Source organism: Heptranchias perlo, chromosome 34 (genome assembly GCF_035084215.1).
Source record: "Heptranchias perlo isolate sHepPer1 chromosome 34, sHepPer1.hap1, whole genome shotgun sequence".
Taxonomy (NCBI): domain Eukaryota; kingdom Metazoa; phylum Chordata; class Chondrichthyes; order Hexanchiformes; family Hexanchidae; genus Heptranchias; species Heptranchias perlo.
In genome coordinates, this window is record NC_090358.1 from 20,303,264 (window position 1) to 20,327,066 (window position 23,803).

Here is a 23,803-nt window from a genome sequence, read left to right on the forward strand (position 1 = left end):
CGTTATGCCCGTGTTATTTGTGTGTGATCAGTAAATATTTAGTGTGGTGACACCTTCAGCTTCTCTCCCAATCGATACAGGACCCAATAGGCGGCGTGTTGTAGTCTGTAGACAACTACTGTCTCCTGCTCTCTCTGCTGCACCTTTGAAGCCTCTTTCGTTCTTTCCCTTTCTGCTCTTCTGTTAAGATCAATTTCTTCTTGCCTCAACCTCTGGCTCTCACGCCCAGTATCATTTTAATGCGACACGCTTCTTAATAAGATGGTTGTCTTGTTATTATCAACTTTCCATTCATAAAACTGAGAGAATCTTATTAAGGCTACACTGTACATAACTACTTAATAGCTTTATCCAGCACAAGTATTGATGAATTTCTGTGGTGCCATGCATTCAAATAGTATGTCCGGCAATCCATGAGTTACGTAGTGTTTATCTCCAACAGTGCCATACACTCTTATATGTCGTCTTTTAAAGTTATATTTTTTCCTAAGGTTATTAATTTTTCAGTATTGAAACGTACAGGTGCAGTAGAATTCTCACAACTACGACTGGGATCGCTTCCTGAAAGTGAATTTAGAAATCAAAGCGATATTTTATTTTGAAATGTAATGCAGCACTATCAACTTTGTTTTATTGTCAAGACCAGGGCTTTTATATTACATTTGATTATGTTTCTTCTATCCTTCGCAAACAGGTCACAATATTATTTCCTTACATGTTGAGCATACTCTCCAAGACTTACCACTGTTCACTTTAAAAAGTATTTATAGGTATGATATTTAAAATGATAATAACTGAAACGAATCGGTTTTTCTAATTGAACAAATTATGGCTTTGCGTTGAAATTGCTTCAGTTATTAAGCAGCCTCCTCACAATGTAACCACGTCAACTCTTTGAGAAATTGAGTTTCTACACATGGATATCTGACTGGGTTTTGTCTGCTGACATTAAACACCTAGAAAATAACCAGTGCTCACATCATTCACAATTAAAAATGAGGGTTGTATATAGGTGATAAGGGTAGGTAAGGTTTCTGTTCAAATGCATTTTAAATTGTTCTCCCTCGTTTGGCCATTTTACATGTAGATTTGCTCTATAAAACACACAAAAAATTGAAGAAATCGCCGCTGGACAGACGATGTATTTTATTGATATAGTGTCAGTAGAAATGTCTATGTCTTGTTTAGGTTCTTATATCTATTGTGCCATTAGAAATGGTTGTGTGGAAAAGTGGTGGAGCGGCTAATACTGGCAAGATTTGGAAGTGCACATGTAATTTAAAACATGATTTAATTGCGGCAGATTCCTACCCCAGAATCCGGAGGGTGAGCAGTATTTAGCTGCAATCAGGCCAGAAATGTTGCACAAGATTTTTCTCTTGAAAGAGCGCCTATGTGTCCATTGAAGGGCGCTGATCCGAAAAGACAGAGGGGACAAATAAAAATCGATCTGAAGCGACCCTGGCCGTCCTTTTCACACGATTCACACACAATCCCCTCTCAACTCTGCCAAGACAAAGGCCTGAGGCTGGGGGGATTCTCCACAAGTTACAGATACCCTTTCGAAAACGCGAAGATAATTTTTCACTGGGTACAAACCACATTATATATCAACAGTTCACCTTAAAACCTCAAAGAAATATTAGCTCTTCTGCAGACTGTTTTTTTTTTGGGGGGGGGGGGAGTTTAAGCGTTGGGGAATTGGTCACCTTTGAACTATGAGCCTGAAACAACTTTATACAAGAAATAAAACACAAATAAATTAATTTTGACAAAAAGTTCTCTAAACTCCAGTAACCAGACAAATCAGTTATTATTTACGAAGGGGGAATGAAAGGCTGTAATTTAATTATTTCTCTCCCCTGCCCTTGCTAAACTAACTCAGACGCAATTTTATTTCTGGTTTGCAACTGATGCATGCATTCTAAAATATTTTCAGTGTTTTTGGTCTTCCAGCACTGCCCTGAATAAAAATATTGGGAATTTTACTAAAAGCACTAGAACTGACCACAGCAAAAGAGCGAAATTGCACAGGGCACTGCTGCTCGTCGCTTGGAGTGTTTGTAAGGCGCGGCTCGCATTCCACTGCACTTTTCACTAGCTCGGCGATATCGATAGCCCCATAAAGTTAACCGAAAGATTGGGCGAAAGTTAAATTGCAAATCGAAAGTACTTCCCTTGTTTCTGAATATTTATGTAAGCCTCTCGCTCTCGCCAAAGGCTAGCCTTTTATCAGTTTACACTATCGGTCGAGCAAACAGCTGACGGTTCGATGAAATGAATGATTCTCTTCAATAGACAAATAGATCAGGTGAGGAGGAGACGAGCCCTCCTTCAGTTCACCTGCCAGAAAAAAAGAGAGATTCATCTCACTCAGTACTTTCCAACTCAGTTCCGCCAAGATTCACAACTTCCTGTGTCCAGAGGAGACTCGAACCCATCACGATGCAAATAATTTCGGACAATGAACAAAGACAATTTCAAGCAATGATGTTTGGTATGTTTTTAATAAATATATTTTTTTACTTAATCGAGGGAAGATACGCTTTTCTTGATCAAAATAATCGTTCTTAAACACCTGTATTTATTAATTAATCTATATTATTTTGACACCAAGCAGGTTTTGAATTTCAACACATGTTCTACTTTGGAGCATATTGAATATCCGTTAAAACAATTAAAGTTTTGCTTTGATTCATTTAGAAGGGAGGGAAAAAAAAACACCAAATCAAGCTTGGGTTCGTGTTCTGATTATTTTGATAATCTAGTGTACAGCGCTCACGGTTCCGGGTAGTTGTGTGTATGTCTTCAAATGTAATAGCGATCACCGGTCGGAAATTCAATCGAACCGTGAATGGGTTGCAGTATCGCAGGGCTGTGTAATATTAGGATTATACAATAGAACGACTAGAAATAATACAAATTTGCCGACTTATAAATAAAGCCAAAGGACTTAGAACCTTTTTAAAGCGGTTGCCCGTTCTGTACGTAGAAACTCAAAGCTCCTTTGCCCCTGTGTTTCAATGAATTAGATTTGTTTTTCTTTCATTGCTAAATTGCTGTCTAGTAGTGCTTTGATTTACAACACTAGATATCCCTGGCGAGCTCATTTAAAAAACTTTTTTTAAAAAACACTGTCTGAATCGCCGCAAATGAGAGAGTAACCGTTGCTACAATCAACAGATTTATTTTGAACGGTGTATTAGAAATTGGTACTCACCACTTTTATCTAGATCCACATACCCATCTGCTGATTAGAAAAATAACATATATATTTATTTATTGGGGGGCGAAGCAGCCGGCTTCGATTTGGCTATACTGCGTTAGATGAACCGCTTTAGAGAAAAAAAAAACAAATCTGTTAGCAATCGGTTGTTTTGGAAATAAGACAAATACCAGCCATCTAAGTCAAGCAAGCGTCCAGGCAGATCTGGAAAAAAACAAAGCGACGGAGATCACGCAGTCCCGCTCAGCAACGTCCGAGTCAATTAGAGAAAGATCCTAAAGAATTAATCACATTAAAGGTGCAGAAGTTTTTTTTTCGGGGTATAAAGGACGCGTTGTGAGCGAGGAGGCGCCGCAATCCCTTTGAATGGCTTTTCTCCTCTGGAGTTCTACAGCGACACTCCATACGCTAGGTGGCAGCCAGATACTGTACAAGATTTTGACAAATTCTCCAGCATATGCTGCGATTTAGCACTGTAAATTTTTCAGAAGCCCGCTGCACTGACAGCTCCCGGCGGTTATCAAAGTGCCACAAGTCACCGCTTAAAAACTGCATTGACTTTGAGATCACCGGGACACAATGGGAACCACTTTCCCTATTCATTGTGTTGCAATGTAGTGAGAAAAAAAACAGGGCAAATTCACAGGGAACTCAAATTCAATAGATCTAACTGGTTATCAGAGAACAACTGGGAAGTAAGTGGCATCCAGTTCGTGTTATAAATAGGTTTCTCTAGCCATGCTATGGTTGGCATCCAGTACAATCAATATTAATTTACCAAATCCTATACTTCCCCCTTTAAAAAGTATTTAAGTTGCGAGTGATTGGTTTCTGACTGCCTCGCTGATTTGTTTCGAGGCAACCCAAAGTTACTTTTGAAATTATTACAAAGTGTAACCTGTCCAATTGTCATAAGATAACAGTGATTCCATTCTGCTCCTGAAAACACTATTTGAATTCCAAACTTCTTTGTGTGCTTCTAAAAAGGTTGTTAGCACGATGCGCCCTTCTCCAGATAACACTGATATCATGACACGTTGGTTTAATTACTAACAAATACATTCACTTCATATTTCTCAAAATTAACCGCATGTTGCATTTTAGTCTGTTGAATATCTGCTCAAGGTAAATACTTCATATTAATCTTTTGTCTGACCCTATTTAAACTGTTAAATTTGAAAATATGCATGCATTTTGTAAATTACAACATATATTGTTCCAGATGCTATATTGAAGATTTTGTCCATTCTTTGCTGATTTGAGTGAATGTGGTTTCTGTGTGATTGCATTCTGAAATGGACATCAAGGCGAAAATGAGTGTATTTACCCCCAAGTAACCACATTATGATGTGTTATAGTTTTTATCACTTAATTTACTTGTAAGGACACTGCTAAGAGATTGCACCCACATATTATATACGTTCAAGTAGATTTCTGAAAGAAAGTCAACACGGCAGAGAGGAAAAATGTTATCTTCTTCAAAGTAACGGTATTTAAAGTACTGCCCACTGCACCGCAAAGCGAACACCTGTTTAATGCAATGTTCGTGTGCTATATCTCGAACGTTTATAATTTCATATTTTATATATCAACTGGGAAACCTTGCAATCATCGTTTTAGCACGTAAATATCTGAACATTCACGGTAACACGTACTTTTGATTTTCAAAGCTTACTTACCAAATGTATAAGATTTCTTTAAAATGTATTCTAAAGCGAATATATATAATGTTAAATACTGTGAAATATGCATTTACAACTCAGCGCAAGCGAATTCTTAATACTTTGCAGTTTCCTACATTAATATATTTCTTGTTATTTTTCTCCACATACATTAGTCCAATTAAATGTACTTATTCAGCTTACTAGAAGAATTTCGCAAAGTATCCATTACAGCAATTAAATATAACTTACAATGCGACCAGATCAGACCCTCCAAGCCCATTGAATTTACCTGAGTCTGTATATTTCTCACGAACATAATAACATTTGTCAATTCTGTTCTGTTGAAACGTCAATTTCTTAGTTAATTCTGGTTGCACTGCCAATAGACTAACCCCATCCAACCCCGGGTGACCACTAAATATAATGTGGTGTAAATAGAGTTGTCTTTCTTTCAGAGTAAAGACACTGTAAATTCGAATCCATTATTACAGTGGGACAGAGGGGAAAAGTCTGACCGGGACAGCTCCGCTCCAAAAAATCGGCGCCTTTCTACATAGTTTTGGGCATTTTGATGCGAAATGACCCATTCATCTGCGTGCCTCTGTGTATATATCTGTCTGTTTATGTATGTTTCTATGAATCTAGCTAACTAGCTATACGCACACTTCAAAGCTGTTTCCACTTTTAAGAATTTCAAAGTAAACGTGATATTTATCCGTATTAATAATGGTTCATCAGATGAATGAGACCCTCTCAAGCATTCATAGCTTTTCTAAGGCTTTATACCTTCTGGAACGTGAAGGAACAATTATTCTCCATAAACCAGCCGTAGCCGATTTCTGACATTGTTTCCCTTAATTTTGTTTGGATACTATAATAAAATATCTAATAATCATCACTACATTTCCAATAGCTCCCGTTAGGATGCCCCAATTGATGCAAAAGCATCGCCGCCAATGTTGCATCTTCAACATCAACTTCTGTGGTTAACAAAACTGACCTGCTAATAGTATGGTTTTCTGATATTGATAGAGCTGTGGTTTTCAGGAATATGCTTACTATAGAGGCTTGCAAAAAATATAGATATATATGCATGATAGATATACTCTTGCAAGCTATACAGTGGTTTCTTTATTAATGTCATGAAAACTCTTCACACATCAAGATTCCACCTCCATAAAGGACGCGTTTATAAATAATTTTAATTGGGACTGTTCAATGTTTGTTATTGCATGAGCTTTCCTGAGTCTTTTTGTTTAATATTTTTTATTAGATTATTTTTTAAAGTATATTTTCGGTTCATTTGTGGTAGCTACATTTAAAATGTTCAGCTGTTCCCCCCCGCCCCCATCCATCCTTCCAGAATTTTTTAAAAATGAAAAAGTGTGTGGAGTTGGAGAGGGGAGTGGGGGGGGGTGGGGGGAAAGAAATAAAAAACTTATTTTTCGAAGTAGACCTCTGCGCATGGATGTAATGTAAATTTGTTCCCGGCCAGGACGTGCTGGATAATAAGTAAGGTGCCTATCCAATGCGGTGCAGGGGGCGGGCCAGATGTCCCAGCCCCTCGAACCTAAAGCTCTGACCAGTCGCCTTTGATTGTCAGTCGCCAGCAGCCGCCGCTTGGCTCCGTCACTCGGCAGCGCCATATAAGGAAAGCATCTCCATAGAAACGTGTCAGTTTCAATAGTCGTGTCAAAGTTCACTATATACAGCCATCCGCGCAGATTTCCCCTTTCAGAAAAATTACTCCGCAAGCCCGCTCGTTCAAATCGGATTCACTTCCAACCCCCTTTTGCATATTTGATCAGTTTGATTCTCTCTCTCTTCCTTTTTTTTGCCTCCTCTCGCATGAGAGAGGTTCTATAGCTCCTTTTTTTTCACGACGTCGACTCCTTTTTTTTTGTAGTCTCTTTTTTTTTTGCTGGCGAGTTGTTGACTCTCTTCGTGTTGTGTGTGTGCAGTTCTACCACTACCAGTACGGCGAAGAATTTATGATCAGTTGATGGTCGGGCACTTCTACTCCGGATCGTGCATCTGCCTTCAAGAGTCGATCCTTTTTTGTTTTTAATCTTTAACCTTTCGTCCCCCTTCTTCCTTTTTTTTTATGGGTTTCCTGAATGGCTGACTGCGTGCTGCCCTGGTCCTGGCCCCCCGACACTCGCCTCTTCTCTGCCGATCGGGTTTGAACTGCTACACTCTCTCTCTCTCTCTCTCTCCTCTCTCTCTCTCTCTATTTTTTTTTGTTGTTGTCAGCTAATCGACTCTTCTTCCTTCATTTTCCTGATCTGCCGATTCAAAGACAAGACATTTTTTTTGTTGTCTGATAACACTCTGCCCGAGATATGGCAATGGTAGTTAGTACGTGGCGAGACCCGCAGGACGACGTGGCCGGAGCGCAGGGCACACAGCCACCCCCGCCTCAGCAAGGACCGCAACAGCCTTCTGGAGCACCCCTTACCCCGCAGACCCCAGGCCAGCCGGGGGCCCCGGGCACCCCGGCCCAGTCCAACCAGCAGAACCAGCAACCAGGGGAGAAGCAGCAGCAGCATATCGAGTGTGTGGTTTGCGGGGACAAATCGAGCGGCAAACACTACGGCCAGTTCACCTGCGAAGGCTGCAAGAGTTTCTTTAAGAGAAGTGTGCGCAGAAACTTGACGTACACATGTCGTGCCAACAGGAACTGCCCCATAGACCAACACCACCGCAATCAGTGTCAGTACTGTCGCCTGAAAAAATGCCTCAAAGTCGGCATGAGACGGGAAGGTATTGAGAATTCATTTATTTCAAATGTTTGAACTACTCTTAATCCCCCCCCAACTCCCCCCACCCCCGACCCACCCAGCAAAAAAAGCTGAACAGCTCTGACTTAATTCTATAAAGTTAAAATATGTTTCATGCATGCCAGTTAAAATCAATTGTTATTGTCTGTCTCTGTACTTTGTAGGGTGCTTGTGGCTGAGAAAGTCTTTTAAGTGTTCTTGTAATTTTTTTTTACTTTCAGTTTGTGTGTGTGAGAACTGTGTGTGTGTGTGTGTGAGAGAGAGAGGGGTGTTCGAAAATAGTAAGTTGTAGATTAACCGTAGAAAGCGTGCTTTGATTGTAATCTAATTTGAAAAATGTGTTATGTTACACATGAAACCTCACATGAAAAGAGAGGAGGGCGCTAATAACGTACTGTGCAAGTTGGAGCAGTTTGCAGAGTAAAGTCCAGATAGGAAAATAAATCAGCTATTGTTGTAAAATATTCAATCAGTTTTTACACGCTTTAGGGAAATGACATAGCGAAATTGCATGGCAGTGCTCGACTTAAAATATGCAGACAAGGTTTAAAACATGCAGCTTTATGTTGTAAGATCGGTGAGATTTAAAAAAAATAATTTTATAGTGTGCGCACTAGCTATTGATGTTTGTAAATGGCTATGAATGTGTATTTTATGTAAACTGTCTGAAAATGTGGTAAGATTCAGGTTTCAATATCTGTAGTCTGTTCTTTTCGCACTGCAGCAGTCCAAAGGGGAAGAATGCCACCTACACAACCGACTCCTGGCCAGTTCGCCTTGACAAACGGAGACCCACTCAACTGCCATTCCTATTTATCGGGATATATCTCCCTGTTACTGCGGGCCGAGCCCTACCCGACCTCCCGCTACGGCAGCCAGTGCATGCAACCGAACAATATCATGGGCATTGAGAACATTTGTGAACTGGCCGCTCGGCTGCTCTTCAGCGCCGTGGAATGGGCGAGGAATATTCCTTTCTTCCCGGATCTGCAGATCACAGACCAGGTAGCCCTGCTTAGGCTGACCTGGAGTGAGTTGTTTGTTCTGAACGCTGCCCAGTGCTCCATGCCTCTCCATGTGGCTCCTCTCTTGGCCGCCGCCGGGCTCCACGCGTCCCCTATGTCTGCAGATAGGGTCGTTGCCTTCATGGATCACATAAGGATCTTCCAGGAGCAGGTCGAGAAACTCAAGGCTTTGCACGTCGACTCGGCAGAGTACAGCTGCTTAAAGGCCATCGTCCTCTTCACCTCAGGTAGGCAAATATTCATTCCAAAAATATGGCTGATCTGTAATCAGAACAGCCATGATATCAGATCAGAATGAACATGCAGTATATTCAGCACTGATCTCAGTGTGCTCAGTGCAGTGACATGTACCCTTTATATAACATCTATATTAATATAGAAACAGCTGGAAAGTCTTCATGTTTTAGCATAATATAAGTTTTAAAATATGATTAAATCACTTAGTAAAATACATTTAACCATTTGTAGTGATTTTATCTCAAAGACAGTAACTGCATATTTTCCAACGTTTTTCATGCAAGCGTATCCCAATATTTTTAAAACATATACAAATGAAAACCTGGATGGAGATTAAAATGTAGTTATATTTTTCATTTTTCAAACATTACAGGTTGAGTCGAATGCCCTTCATATTGTGTGCAAAAATTGCTACATTTAAGTTATAACAGTAGCGCAATCACTCATCTGGGGTCGGTATAAAGCTTTCAGGGATTGATATCAGGAAACAGAAAATTTCAGTTTATGTGGGAAAGCGGTTCACAATCCTTTCCTTGTTGTGTTAGGGTGATCTGGGTATCCAGAGGACTCTCTGGACCCCTTCCAGTGCTTGGGTCGTGACCCAAACTTCCTTTTTTATATTATTACTTCACACATAAAAACGATGCTTTCCAAAATGTCTTTTTTTAACCAAACTAATCAAATTAGAAGTGAACATTTAGTTAGAGAGAAAAAAAATCCAGGCGAGTGAGCTTAAGTGGGGGTGACGTTGTGTGTATTTGCTTTAAGTTATCACATGCCAGCTTTTATGAAGTAGTATTTTTCTTAGTCTTTTTTTTATACTTGAATTACTAACCGACTTGGAAACACTTTTAAATGTTATGCGGTTTATTTTGTTTGTTCAGTCTACTTGATCCTACTCAACCAAGAGCAATCGATGACATTACCATAGCAGTTAATTTATTACTATTTGTAAAATGTCAGGCCTTGTGTGCAGCGAAGCAAACTCACTGTTTTGTGAGCACTTTGGTGTTACACGCTGTTGAAAAAAAAATATACGTATAAATGTATACGCTGCTCGCCAGTGATAGCTAAATCTGGTTTGAGTTTACAAAAGCAAAAAGTATTATGTAAAATGTGGTTGTGAATGGTTGCTGTATCTGTGCTTTGTGTTTTCTTTGATGCCTATAATAATATGCGTCTGTTGGGCTGGGGTTGCAGCATTGCAAGATGCAATGGCTAGGTCAGGTCATAACCTATGCTCCCTAATTAAAGGTCCTATGCAAGTATGGGTGTAATTTATTTAATCCTACACTTTTTTCTAATATATTTCTTTTTTTCGCTCCTTCCTTTGTGCCCTCTTTCCTTAATGAAGATGCTTGTGGCTTGTCTGATGTGGCCCATATAGAAAGCTTACAGGAGAAATCGCAGTGTGCTTTGGAGGAATATGTTCGCAGCCAGTATCCGAACCAGCCGACCCGCTTTGGGAAGCTTTTACTTCGTCTCCCTTCTCTTCGCACCGTCTCATCTTCTGTCATCGAGCAATTATTCTTCGTCCGTTTGGTAGGTAAAACCCCCATAGAAACCTTGATCCGTGATATGTTACTATCCGGGAGCAGCTTCAACTGGCCTTACATGTCGATTCAATAAATAGGAGGAAAAAAGGCAAGTGACATTATTTTGCAAATTCCTTCTGTAAGGAAGGAAATAAAAGGCTGTTACAAGTTTACCTATTTGACACAAAAAAATGAAGAGAGGGAAGAGAAAAAAAAGGACTGTGGATTTCAATGACTGTACACGAACTTAAAAAACGCATTCAAAAACTCTCCTGTGTCGTTCAGAACAACTTGCTACTTATCATTTTGTAACAAAAGGAAATTAGTCTTTTATTTTGGTTTATTTTGTAAACTTTTGAGAAATATCGATATAAAGATAAGTGCATTTAAACAAGAATTTCAAAATTAGGAGGAAAGAAAAATAACATTTTCCAAATTATTATAAATTGTCCTGTGTCTATGTATCTATAGCTGTTTTGTATTTTTCCTGGTTTCAAACCAGTCTCCTCTGTGATTCTCTACTAATAATTTTGATATAACCATTGCTTCTTATCAGATACGGTGTATCACGTAAATATGTTCTGCAAGAATTAAAACTGAATCCACTAAAATGTTAGACAAAAAGGTTTTTTTTGACAGGATTGAAACTTAATGCTGGAAGCGCACTTATAGTGTTAACTCATAAGACGTTTAATTTGGGGGAAATTGACTGCAGACCTATATTAAATGATACACACTTGTAATTTAAAAATCCATTGTTGAAAACTCGTTAATATTGACATGTGGGGGTGGGGGGGAGTACATTGTGGATATATTTCTGAAAGCAGAAATCTTTTATGTGTCCAAGACACAGTACAATTTTGATTCATTAAATTTAAGAACATTTTGGTGATCTGAATGTGGCTCCATTTAGTTCCTGTTGCAGTATAGAGTCCTACGAGGCTCCAAAAACGCCTGTTTGTATATTTCCAACCCATTTGTAACAATTATCAACCCATTGCCCTTTTAAAGGAAAAGTAATGCCACAATTTCTTTTCTTGGATTCAGCATGGAACTCTATGTCGGCACTTACTATTTGACATGTGGTTAATTAAGTATCTAGAGTTTACAGTCGTGTATACAAGCTGAAGGTTTTTTTTTAAAGTGCAACATTTCTGTACTGTAAGAGTTATGATTGGATTGTTTGGTCAGTCTTGTGTGTTATATTCAAGAAAAAAATGAAAGTATTCGGAGATTATAATATTATTTGATATATGGAACTTTTTCGCTGTTACAACTGTATGTTCACCCAAGGAAAAAAAAAATCTCATTACAATGGTCAAACATCGCAGTTTACTGGAGTCATTACAATTCGTGGATTATTTGTCTTATTTACTCAATATACCTGTATAGTTTACTACCACTGTCTGTAGTAGTGGACAAACCACATGCTCTTTCAATGAAAGGATAAACCGTGGACTCATGCTGCTCCTTGTCTTTTGGGTTTAGCAATGACACCTTAAAGATACAGTCAAACAACCCCAATACGACACGCCGTACCCCCTCCCCTTTTAAATTCAAAATGCCAAGGGGATATTGACCACCGACCCTTATTTAGTTCTAACTTAAGTGCCTGTGCAACCAATGTACATTAGACAGGTGTTAGGAAGCATGGATCATTATGTGTTTTAATGGTCAGGATTTTGTTTTGAAGCTTATTGTGTCTAAAGTTCACGCACAGAACACACTTAAACAAGCAATTGCTACTAGGAACAGTGTTGATTGTAAATAAAATATATTAAATGAGATTTATTCAAAAAAAAGTATGTCTGGAAAAATGTGGTTGCCAATTTTTGTTATTGGAAGATCTTCAAACTGAGGATGATGTGACTGACGTTTGATGTGTAGCACTAAAAGTGAGCCTGATTTTATGTATATAAATATGAATTCATTTGAATTTTTATATATGGGAATAGACTGTGAGAGCATGGCCACAGGTCGCTAACACATTTTACATTTGTTACATACATGTAAATGTTTGATTGTATAGAGGATATACATTTGGGCGAATGTTTGCCTTCAGTGCTCCCATATACCCTTGTATTAAAAACAAAACACAAAAAAAAACAAAAATAATAACAGAGCGAGCTGGTTTGGGTTGGCCAAGCCATTTGTTCCAAGCTTTTCTGGTAGTACTGCTACCTACACTGCAGTGTGAAAACTTGCATTTTGTCCCTTTTTTCAAAAGGAAAAAAAAACTTTTTTTTGTGTGGCTGTCCAGCCACATACTACATCACGTTGTGGTTGCACAAAAAAAAAGAATCATTTTGTATAGTTGATGGAACAGTGATCTTTACCTGTTATAGAGACAGATCTGGACCAGAAATGATGTATGATTGTGATTATTAACACGTTTGCAGCTGACCCACGTTTTTTACTTCAGGGTATTGCTACGCTGTTCTAACTTATAGATCGAGCCTTTTCAGATGTTTTTTATTGCAAGTAATATGTGTGTGGAGTTACTACGCCAGACTCCTGTTTGTGTTAGCTATTGTATACAGCGTTTTTGTTGTAAATTGTTCTTGGTATTAAATTATAATTTATGGCTTTGAATCAAAGGCTCCCCCTGTTTTATTCCCTATCTTCTTAATTTAAATATTGTTAAAAGGAAGCCTTGATCATAATCAACTATTATGCGTAATATTATCTATACATACTACGTAACTGTATCTCTGTACAGTAAAGTTCCCCCATTTCAGGTTGCAGGATTATCTGTTCTACATTTAGTTTAGGTTAGTTTATAAATAATAATATTCCCTCCCCCTCCCTACCCCCCCCTCCTCACGCACACACACACAAAAGTTTCCCCTATTCTAGCTGCGTTAGAACAATAAAATTAACCCGGGGGTGAAACTGACAAAAGGGATTGAAATTGACGAGCTTGTCCTTTAACTGGCGAGATCTGAGGCCGTTGAAATATGGTGACGCTCGCCTGAAGTGTCCATTTTTTTCCTGCGGCTTTTAAAAAAATCTGATCTTACTTCGCATTTCTGTGCTGGGGGTTAAAATAAACCAGCCAAACATGATCTGCAAGCTTGTACGGCTCCGGCGTGCCGCCCCCTCTCTCTCTCTCTCTCACACACACTTTTTTTTTGCAGCGAGTGCAGGGAGGACTGTGCAATGTGACTTCACTCGGCATACTCAGTAACCCAAGTGATTTGCCTTTAACCGCTAATGATCAAACCTGGACAATTCGGAGAGGGGGGGGGGGGGGAGGACGTAGATATCAGATCATGTTTTACAGCGCGGCTTGGCGATCTTTAAACAACAACAAAAAGCCCTATTAAGAGGATACAACTCAATATTACACCACCTGCACTGCATCAAATCCAGTGCGATTTCCAAAAGGCTGCTTTTAAAACGGATGGGTTTGCATTGTAGCATAAAGTTTGGTGCATTCTTCCTCTGTGTGTATTTAATGGTTTTTATTTTGGGGGGTGGGGGTGGGGGGGTGTATTTGTAATCGGAGACCGAGCGTGTGAAAGTATGCCTTCAGCCGGCTGAGCTTAGTGTCCTGTTAGCAACCCAACATGGCGGCGTGTAATATGCTGCCGTCTCCAGGCGAGTAGTAATAGGAAACACATTTCAGCCCCCCTTTGCCATTTGTGTACAGAGCGGCTCCAATAAAACTATTAGCTGCAGGATATATGTATCGGGTTATTTATTTATTTATTTGCAATCGCAAACGAGAGCGATCCAAGGGGGGAAAATGAGGAACCTCGGGTCTGGCGGTGGAAGTGCAGTTGTTTTGCTGGAGACGACCAGATTTGATCCCTTGCAGTCCTCGAGGTAAAAAAGGCCCGGCGTTTCACGCGATCCTATTGTGGTTTGACATTTAAATATGCAAAAACAACAAATCGCCAGCCTCAATTCAATCGTCTTTAATAGGGCGCAGAGGCACACAGCAACAAAAATAATAATGTATATTTGCACAGATAGTTGTCTCTTTAATAATCTATTTGCATTACTGCGCTCCACATAACATGCTCCCCACTTCTTTTAAAATCTTTTTTTATCGCAAAGACCGAAAGGGTTAAGTTCAGTCCGGTGCTGTTCAACTTAATGGTGCGAAGACAAAGCTAAAAAGAAAAGATTTAACAAAGTTTGGATTCGCTGTGCCATCGACTTAAGTGAAATGCATTTACAGCGTTTGAGACACAGACACGCTCAGAATCCTAAACCCCTGCGAGCATTTATTTATTTAAGCTGGGCTGAAACTTGCCTCAGATGATTTTCCCCCCATTTTCTCGAATTTCAAAGCCTCCCTACTGCGTTGTTGCCTAATTAATGGTGAAACGCAACTAAATCTAATTACTCAGTAATTTTAAAGCAGTTAAAGCTGGGCGTTGGTTGTAACAGGATTCGAGTTGGTGAAAAAAAAGTTTACTCGAAATGTGTGGCTGTATAGGCTCATTCAATAGAAATGTATTTAAAAAGCATCGCTAGGATATTCTTTACAGATCAGACCTTTAAAAGCCCGTGGCGTTTTAAGTAAAAACAAAGGACAATGTTAAAGAGAATAGATGTGATATCTTGCAAAATTGGAATTATATATATTCCAACGCAAAATTCATTTTAATGTAGTGTTCAACGCAATACTGATTGTCATGATACTCACAACCTGGAATGCAATTTTGCAGCAATTTGTATCATGGTTCTAGGGGGCTGATTTTAGTTGACAACGCGTGTGCTGGGTTTGAACTCTATAATTTGCACTTATGTCCCCGTATTAGGAGCGTACAGCGAACTAATGAGCTCTTGCTTAGCCGAATGTCACATTTATTTATTTTCTTCTGCAGAAAGTTTGAGAGCGAGTTTGCGTAAAAGTGCCAGCGCTTAGTGATATGGCACCGGGCAACTTAACACACACACAGACACACAATTCACTCCTCAAGGAAGGTTTTTTTTAAAAAATAGGAAGTGTCAACTGGAATGGCGTCGCATTCTGCCACTTACCTTACACTTGTAAAATGGAAGCATAATCAATAAAAGAATCGTGTAATCATGAAACTGCACACACACACACACACAGTCGTAATATATGTTGACTTTAGAGCGTTTTGTAAAATACTGACATTACAAGAGGCAGGGAAACATGAACAAGCAGAGCTGCCTGGATTTTAAATAAAGTGCAATTCTCCATGAAACCCACTGTTTCGCGTTACAGCGAGTAGTAACACACCACTAGTTAGGTTTAAATACGTATTACACAAGTTTTTTTTGTTTGTTCCCCCCCCTCCAGGAGGTTGTCCATCTTAAGCAGTTTTACCTTTTCAGAGAAGATGGCATAAATCTCTTGACGACAAGAGAACTGTTACTGATTACATTGTTAACACACACACACGTATTTTGCTTTCTGTGCAGCCCATGCTGAAGTTTGCAGTAAGATTTTTTTTATACATGGATAACTGAGAAATGTGAATCGCTTTCGGAAAGAAACATTGGGAGCCATGAATCCATGCGTTTTATCACACTATCCCAGCTAAGGTGTGTGATTGAAAGCGATTATCTTGCCGTGCCAAAAAAAAACTAAATTGGGATTCATTTCCCTTCCTTGAATATTAGTTTGAAGCGATGAAGTACTTTGTTTTATGTATGATAACCAGATTACTACTAACTTGCGTCTTTAATGCTCCATTTCTAAGTTTATGTAATCAGGCGCCCCACGCTCTCTCTAAAAGCATTTAATAAATGTCTATTAAAGAGTTACAAAAACGAGATAAATTTACTGTAGCTGCCGCCTTACAGGAAATAAATGCTAATGATGGATTTACCATCAGGGAATCGCCTTCAGCTCTGCCAGATAATTCTACACAGACTCTAAAACTCAAAGATTCTACACTATTTATTTTCAGTTCAAATTGACATTTCTTCGGAGGGGAATTAATTTATTGACAACCCCACGGAATAAATGTTTCCCTTCTCTACAGTCTTTACTTCTCCAATTTTTCTTCATAAACGCGTGATTTGCGAATTCCTTTGTGCAAACTTTTACAGGCTTCATTGAGATGTCTATGTTCTGCTTGTCTGTCAAGTTATCTCTGTGCACACAAAGAAAGTGCTTCTAAATGGACTTAGTGCTCAGCGTGTGTGCTCTCTAAATGTTAGAAAATTGTGCCATCTACCCGTTATTCACAGAATTGTCACTTAAGGACCTACTTCGAGTTTCAACCACAAGTTAAACACGACAAGAACAGGAATGATTCAAAGTGGGGAAAGGGTATATTATCTTAATACCTACATCCAGACAGAAGTTAACCGCGTTACTTGTTTTGGTCTGTTTCTCATAATTACTAATCTTGAGCTTTATTAAAACGCGTCCTATATTACCCACCTGTTATACACAGTCCTAAGGTCTCGGAAGGTTCGGTGTAATATACATTACGTCAATCCTCACCATCCACAACGGAAAAGGCGGAGACAAAAATCTCCATAATTGTATTCTGACACTATACTCACAACTGGATTATTAAAAATTTGAGGACTATGTAAATTGCTCAGACGCTAATATTTGATCACAGATAAAGGGCAAAAGAAAGAAATACTATAATAGCGCATTTTGCTTCAGCTTTATGATGGGACATCCCTGGTTTGCCCTCTGGGACCGGATTATGCTCTTATCTCAAAAATTCAAGTTTAGTTTCTCAAGGTGTGGAAAAGTGTGAATAAGAAACATACACACGTGTAGAATCTTGCACAACTCCCCAAACATGAATACAATTCGAAGGTCGTAAGTCTGCTATACTCAACAAACAATAATTTAAACAACCCATGCACACGTTATTAGAAATGTTTGCCATTTTCTTTGTTGTTATTTCCACAGGCACTTCTATTTTCATTTTTCTGTTGGGGAGGAGCACTCTATTGTGGATTGATTGCTATTAAACACCAGCAATCGTTTTTACAGGAACCGGTGTCAACACAGAGCCAAGTGCACTAACTCGAGCACATTACTAATTAATGCCAGTTTTGTAACTTTAGTGTAGAGCATAGTTCCAATTCTACACTATCGTCGCAAACTCCGCAACTCGTATCTGAGCACACAGGACTTTTCATCAACACGAGCTAGCAGATAAGAACTGTTCCTCTAAGTTTCAGTAGTTTTACATAACATTTAAGTAAAATAACACAGAGTTAATAATTAAATAGACACTCGGGTTTTGATGGGGTTTGCAATCAAACAATCATTTTATATCTGTTTGTAATTGATATACGAGATGATGTGAATGCTCGGGAAATACAACCTTGGTTCTTAACAAAAGTTGTTGGTTTGTGAGTAGTTCAGTGCTAAAGATGAGGCTGATTATATCATTGCTATGCAGCATAAATAAGACGTCCTGGGAGCCCTGGGTCAACCATCGATCCCTTCCAATGTAACGAAAGGACGGGTTAATTTTGTCTCATTAGCATTCCCATTGCACGACCCTACAGATTGACAACTAACACAGATGCATCTGCTCTGTGCTTATTTTAAAAGCTTTTCCCCATCACAAAACACGAGTCTTATTTCCATACTTTTCTATTTTCTTTTATTACTCACAGAGTCACACCAACCCATTCCCTTTTTTCCTCATTTATTTTTCTTTATCTCTTCATCCCCTTTTGTTTATTCCCTCCTTTTTTATTCTAGTTCTGTCCATTTTCCCCCTAACAATATTTCGTCCTCCCAGCACACCCTACCCTTCCTCTCTATCTCTCAGTGCCTTGGTTTTTTTTTTCTGTTGCCCTGTGTAATAGACGTGGGCTAGTCGACACCAAAGTGGCAAAGTTCAGATTGAGGGAGAGAGACACAGAAAAAAACAACTCCAGCGACGAACAAAAGGAAGCCTGGGCTTGCAAACTATAGCAGGAATATGAAAACCGCAGTTTCGGCTGGTGTATGTATGTATGCGTGTGTGCGTGTGTCTGTGTGTGTGTGTGTCTGCGTGTGTTTTAAAGGTTCCTTTGAACTGCCTTTGTGCTGAGTCGGCGCTGCTTTTTGCCAATGCAAGTCACGGTCATACGAACTTTGTGTTAACCTCTTATGTCGAATGAATCTTTTCATTTGGAAAGCCATAAATCTCATTCCGTAGCTCCTTTTGTGCGGCACGCTACGACTTAGTAAACCAAGTGTGCGCTCAACAACAACAACAAAAAAAAATAAAGTAGAAAAAAGTTGCAACTGAAAAAAGTATAACTTAAAAAAAAAGATTCCAATGTAAAGTGCGGAACTGGCTGTTCACAGGAGGGACCGTGGAAGCGATCGGAAAGGAAACGGAGCTGTGCACACACATACACAGTAAGCAAGCTATTTTCTAAAAAAGCTCCTTCAAGGTTTACAGGGAGACGATGATTTATCGTTTTGAAACGGTCATTATTTTGGTGAATTTCAAGTAGTTAGGACCTGCTGTGATTTGAGCCAAGTGGGTAGAAATGGGACGAAGAAAGAAGGGGGTGAGAGAGAGGGAGAAGGAAAATAAATAAATAAATGGTCATTTTAAAAGGATGTTTGTAAATGAGGTGGACAGCGACACACACACACACACACACGAAAAAGAATATTTTAACTGAAGTTTATGTCGAACTGTCAGCAATTGGGGTTGGGGGAAGGGCCTGTACATTTTGTGCATGCGCGAGAAGGAATGAGCGGAGAGAGAGAGAAAGTTTAACATTAAAAGCCTCTGACCCGCAAAACTCTCAGACTCTAAATGGAAATATCAGGATTCCATTAAACAATGACTGTTACACTGGTCATTCCCGTACTCTGGTGAATTTATGTGTGTAATGCTTGTAAGTGAGTCTTTCTTTTGTGGGTTTTAGTTTTATTTTAAACCTTATCATTCAGTTATTCGCAGCGACTGTCCGTTCGTTCTGTACGTTGGGAACCTATTGTAATACGCGGTACTTTCAACCAAAAACATGTCGACCATCCGTTGGGTCGTGCGGTATTGAAATTAGCATTTATTTGTTTTTCTTTCCCACTTTTTCTCTCTCTCTCTTCATCTTTGCTGCTTTCTTCTCCGTCTTTTCCTACCTGCGAACGTTTCATTATTATCACTTTCTCTCAGTCGACTCTTCCCCCTTCCCCCACCCCTTTTTCGAATCTTTCTATCATTCGCCATCATTGTGGGACAGCTGTGCTTATCACTACCGGTACAGGAGGATTCGTTCGTCTTTGAGTGTTCCACTCAGAGTGTTATTAATTGCCACTACAATGCTGGTGATTTTTAACTAATAACAAAGTTGTAAATTAACGCGTTCCTTCAAATATTTCTAATTTGTCAACACTGATTGATTTGATTAATATTCCTCTTGTATAGATAATGTTGCAACCAGTATATTTGCTGCGGGACTATTACTGCAGACTGGTAGTTTCCTATTAAGAAAAACTTAATGACACCAATGTATTTTTTTTTTGTTCGTGGTATCATCAGCACAACCTTTAGATAAACGATTGCATGACTGAAACCTCCATCGCACCATAATGTAAAATGCCAGTTTATTCTGCGCGCCTGTCCATTACAGTGAGTGGTACAGTACCTATAAAGTTAGATATGTATTTGTTTACATAGACATTTACATAGATCGTTCACACGGCACTCGTCTTCATCAATGTACGTTCCAATCTATTTATTTTAAAAAACTAGGTGCGGCATAGCAGTGCTGATGCTTGAATACGGCATGTAGAACACCTGGAAGTCAAGAGAATACTGTTAAACTTCGACCTCTGGTCCTTTGGTTTTTTCTTTTGGGATCAAGCCGGGGAGAGAGTGGTTTGAATCGTCTCAAAGGATGGTTAAAAAGCCTGAAAGAATAGCACGCTCTGATGATGAACTTACTGCCAGCGTTAAGCCTTTAAGCCCTTTGGCGCATTCTGACACTTTTCTATTGGAAAACAGTAACTAAGATTTGCAAAGTTCCCTCGTTCTATGCACATCTATTGTTTCATCCTATTTCCACCGCCTTTTTAAAATTCGGCCAATCCAAGTTTTTATATTTATAAAAAAATCCAAATGTATCCATTTTTTGTTTCTTATTGCTTTAAAGCTAAACAAAAAAACTTTCAACTCGCACGAATTTGGCGAATCTTCCATATGAACTAGAAAGGAGCAAGAGCCTATTTTATTTACCTTGTCAACATTCATATTAGGAGTATAAACGTGCTTGTGCGAAACAAACTTTCTACAGAAATTAAATTTAAATGGAAGTTGCAACCCCTATGAGACCTTATATATATATATGAGGAATTCAATCTGCCGAGTATTGTGACTCGTCTTTAAATAGGTTGTATTTGTGTGCATGAAACCTTTGTCTGGGTTTGGGAGCAAAGCTTTTCAAGCAGACCCAGCGATAATTCAGGGTCACTGGCAATTTACTGTCCTATTACTATAAAGCATAGCACCGCAAAGTATTCAAGAAATAAGAAAATTGGAATCCTTGCTAAATACTACCTTGACGTTTTCCTCTCCCACAACCTAAAGAGTTTGGTTTATTTAAACGGAAATATATTGGGACATTTCAGCGACACAGATAGCGCACAATGCATGTTCGCATTATGAAAGGAATATTTAGCCATGTCAAAAACATAACTTATACAGAATATACTTGAACGGTAAACAATTTCAAAGGCATTGATCGCCGAAACGAATTTAAACGTAGAAATGCTTGTAACAAACATGACATAAAACGCATTTCAGCGACTTGCTAGTGCAATGGACTGCATTAAATGCACTTCTTGTGTAAATGGCTGCATGACACATTTGAACAGTAAGGATAACTCGGTTGTGCTAACGTGCATTGGCCTAAATAATGTCCTGTTTGATCGAGACAAATGTATTTATTATTACAAAAAGCATAACCTTTAAAACATAACAATAGACTGGAGGACTTGTTTTCCTTTGAAAAAAAACTGTGGATGGATTGGTCTGATTCGTTTGTCCATCTCGGTAATATGGTTTGATGAAAATTTCTATTAATTGTCCAGAAACCAATATGAAAATAATCTGTACATCAGATCCAGGAGAAAATCTAAACTTCTAATATCATCAAGGGGGAGACAGAATAAGGCGTCATATGGCGATATAGCAAGTAGTTAATCCTTGTAGCATCCCTGCAAATTTGGTTATTAAATCGGTGGCCAGCAATAATTTATTTACAGAGTGACTCACACATTTTATATATTGATGGCAAATTCTTCAACCAAATCTGTTTACCCCTTTCCAATAACATGCAGAATCTGTAAAACATATAAAAATGTCACACTGAAGTCTTCGCGGATTTTTCTTTTGCAGATTGCACAGAAAATAATCTTCAGAAAAATCTTTGTCAAAATATATAGAATATTTATTTGCAAGTGTGACAAGCCGTGTAAGTGTGGAAGTGTATCTGCTGGTGCCTTGATGGTAGAATCACAATTAAATAAGTTTCATACTTCCGCTTACTAATTGAAAATTGTACGTTAAATGCAACAGCCAAATGAGACTGAAATGATATCTCCTATTCTTCCGAATTATAAAAACAGGATTATGTTACAATGAAGTACCCAATTAATTTGGTACACTTAACCGATACTTATTTCAAATTTTTACCATTACATTATATCGGATAATAGGAAAGAAACACACACAGTCATTGAAATCATAGCATGGCCCTTTCCGGCTACAAGTCGATTTAAATGTAATACTATAGGGTAATATTTAAAACATTAATACATTTAATCCCCAGTATTACTTATGGTAGTTTTAGTTTGACATGTATAAGGCTCGAGTAGCGTGCTATTTCTGTGTTTATTTGGAGTCATTTATTTAGCAATAAAAAATCTGATTCAATTGTTAGGCAGATCATTTTATTGTATCAATACTTCACCCAGGCACGACTTCCAAGCGATTAAAAAATGGCTGCTTTGTGGCAGATTATCAACTGCCGCCATTCCGTGGACGCGGATAACTGGGACTATTTATTGCAAGTATTAATACATTATTTCAGCCAGTATTTTTAAGTTTTATAATTCGTTTTTTTTTAAATTTAAAAATCATTTAACTGCGTTGGATTTAAAGTTGGTGGTATAACATGTATCTGCTAAGCATTTTAAAACAATTTCATTTACTGGGTATTAGATTATTGTAGATATATCAGGGAAATAGTCAGGGCAGGTTGTTTGCTTTAATAAATTGACCGTGCTGAACAGCTAGCCAAGTAGACTGGCCTATATAGTTGCAACATAATCAATGAGGGTGGAGATATATTTAATATCCCAGCATATATTGATCTTAGATACTGCGTGTATTATATTTTTTCCTGTGCAATTATATATTTATATATTGAAACACATATTGTATATATATCTGGAATGTCGGTTCTATCTCTTCTCGATGTCTTTTGGATTGACCCAACACCTACCCTCCGATCCCTTTCCAGTGTGACACTCAACAGACACACACACACACACCTCAGTGCTTTGTGTTTTTTTAATAAGGCCCGTGTTTTTTTTTAAATTTCAGTTTTTTCTTTCTCCCCGAAGATCCGACGATTAAAGCAAACTCAGAGTGAGTAGATTAAATCAGATCTGAGGTTGGAATCCCGGCCCAGCACGTGACTCTGAACAATTGCATTTATTACAATATCAGGATAATCAAACATAAACCAAGACTTATTAAAATATCGAACACACTGCATTCATTTGAATGGAAATGGAACAAATCACTAAGATCGGGGTGCTACTGTAATACACGATTAATATTTCACATTATTACAGTATATTGTTCAATATATTAATAAAGAAACATGCTTGCATGTTCATTTTAGAACCAGATATGATAGTACTATGCTTATTACTCATCGCAAACATAATAAAAATTGGGGGCAGTAGGGACATTTGCAACACATTTGATATAGCAAAAAGAAACAGTAATGCAAAAGTTCTAAATCCTGCAGTTTCTGAACCTGCTGTCGATAGGTGGAGAACTGATTTGTATCAGCGATGTATTTTATAAATATGTCTTCCGAAATGGACCCAGTGACTTGACGTTATATGCTGTTGCAACCTATTTAGAGGCAGTGACCCTTATACATATTTGCAGTGGTCCAGTTAGTTCATATTCACTAGATTATTTAATTAAATACTTTACGAATTAGAAATATATTGCAGGGCGTACCTAGAAAGTATTCCGAAGCCAAATCCATTCAGGTTTACTCTCACTGGCTGCAGTAAAATTTGCATTAATACAGCAAAGTGCATCATCAATGGTTTTATCAGTATAATAAAGAACTATAGCAAATTGTCATTCCTTCTGAGATAAATAACACCTAAAAAGATGCC

At 38.5% G+C, this 23,803-nt stretch overlaps 1 protein-coding gene and 1 long non-coding RNA gene across 7 annotated transcripts in view; both read left to right on the plus strand.

Moving 5' to 3' along the window:
* Positions 1–2,290: 2,290 nt before the first annotated feature.
* Positions 2,291–13,064, plus strand: LOC137301870 (COUP transcription factor 2). 5 transcript variants are annotated; one of them, XM_067971571.1, is made up of 4 exons: positions 2,433–2,497; positions 7,190–7,653; positions 8,374–8,922; positions 10,287–13,064. In XM_067971571.1, exons 2-4 carry the CDS (start codon positions 7,233–7,235, stop codon positions 10,559–10,561), a joined length of 1,245 nt encoding a protein of 414 aa, XP_067827672.1. In that variant the 5' UTR covers positions 2,433–2,497; positions 7,190–7,232; the 3' UTR covers positions 10,562–13,064. The 5 variants fall into 5 exon arrangements, with proteins under 5 accessions (XP_067827674.1, XP_067827675.1, XP_067827672.1 ...); XM_067971573.1 differs by lacking the exon at positions 7,190–7,653 and having other exon boundaries at positions 2,291–2,497; XM_067971574.1 differs by lacking the exon at positions 7,190–7,653 and having other exon boundaries at positions 2,291–2,497; positions 8,395–8,922.
* Positions 13,065–18,173: 5,109 nt separating this feature from the next.
* The window catches only part of LOC137301871 (uncharacterized), a 28,038-nt gene continuing 22,408 nt past the window's right edge, over positions 18,174–23,803 (plus strand). Inside the window, exon 1 of one of the 2 annotated variants that reach the window (XR_010958373.1) lies at positions 18,174–18,784. This is a non-coding gene — a long non-coding RNA (uncharacterized lncRNA). The remainder of the gene's footprint in view (positions 18,785–23,803) is intronic. The other variant, XR_010958372.1, reaches the window with a different exon arrangement.

What these genes read in the sequence shown, in the direction of transcription:
- LOC137301870 (XM_067971571.1), top strand. Translation starts at nt 7,233, where the DNA reads ATGGCAATGGTAGTTAGTACGTGGCGAGACCCGCAGGACGACGTGGCC. An exon ending in AGTCGGCATGAGACGGGAAG is followed by an intron (nt 7,654 to 8,373) that starts GTATTGAGAATT and finishes CAATATCTGTAG; the next exon opens with TCTGTTCTTTTCGCACTGCA. An exon ending in CATCGTCCTCTTCACCTCAG is followed by an intron (nt 8,923 to 10,286) that starts GTAGGCAAATAT and finishes TCCTTAATGAAG; the next exon opens with ATGCTTGTGGCTTGTCTGAT.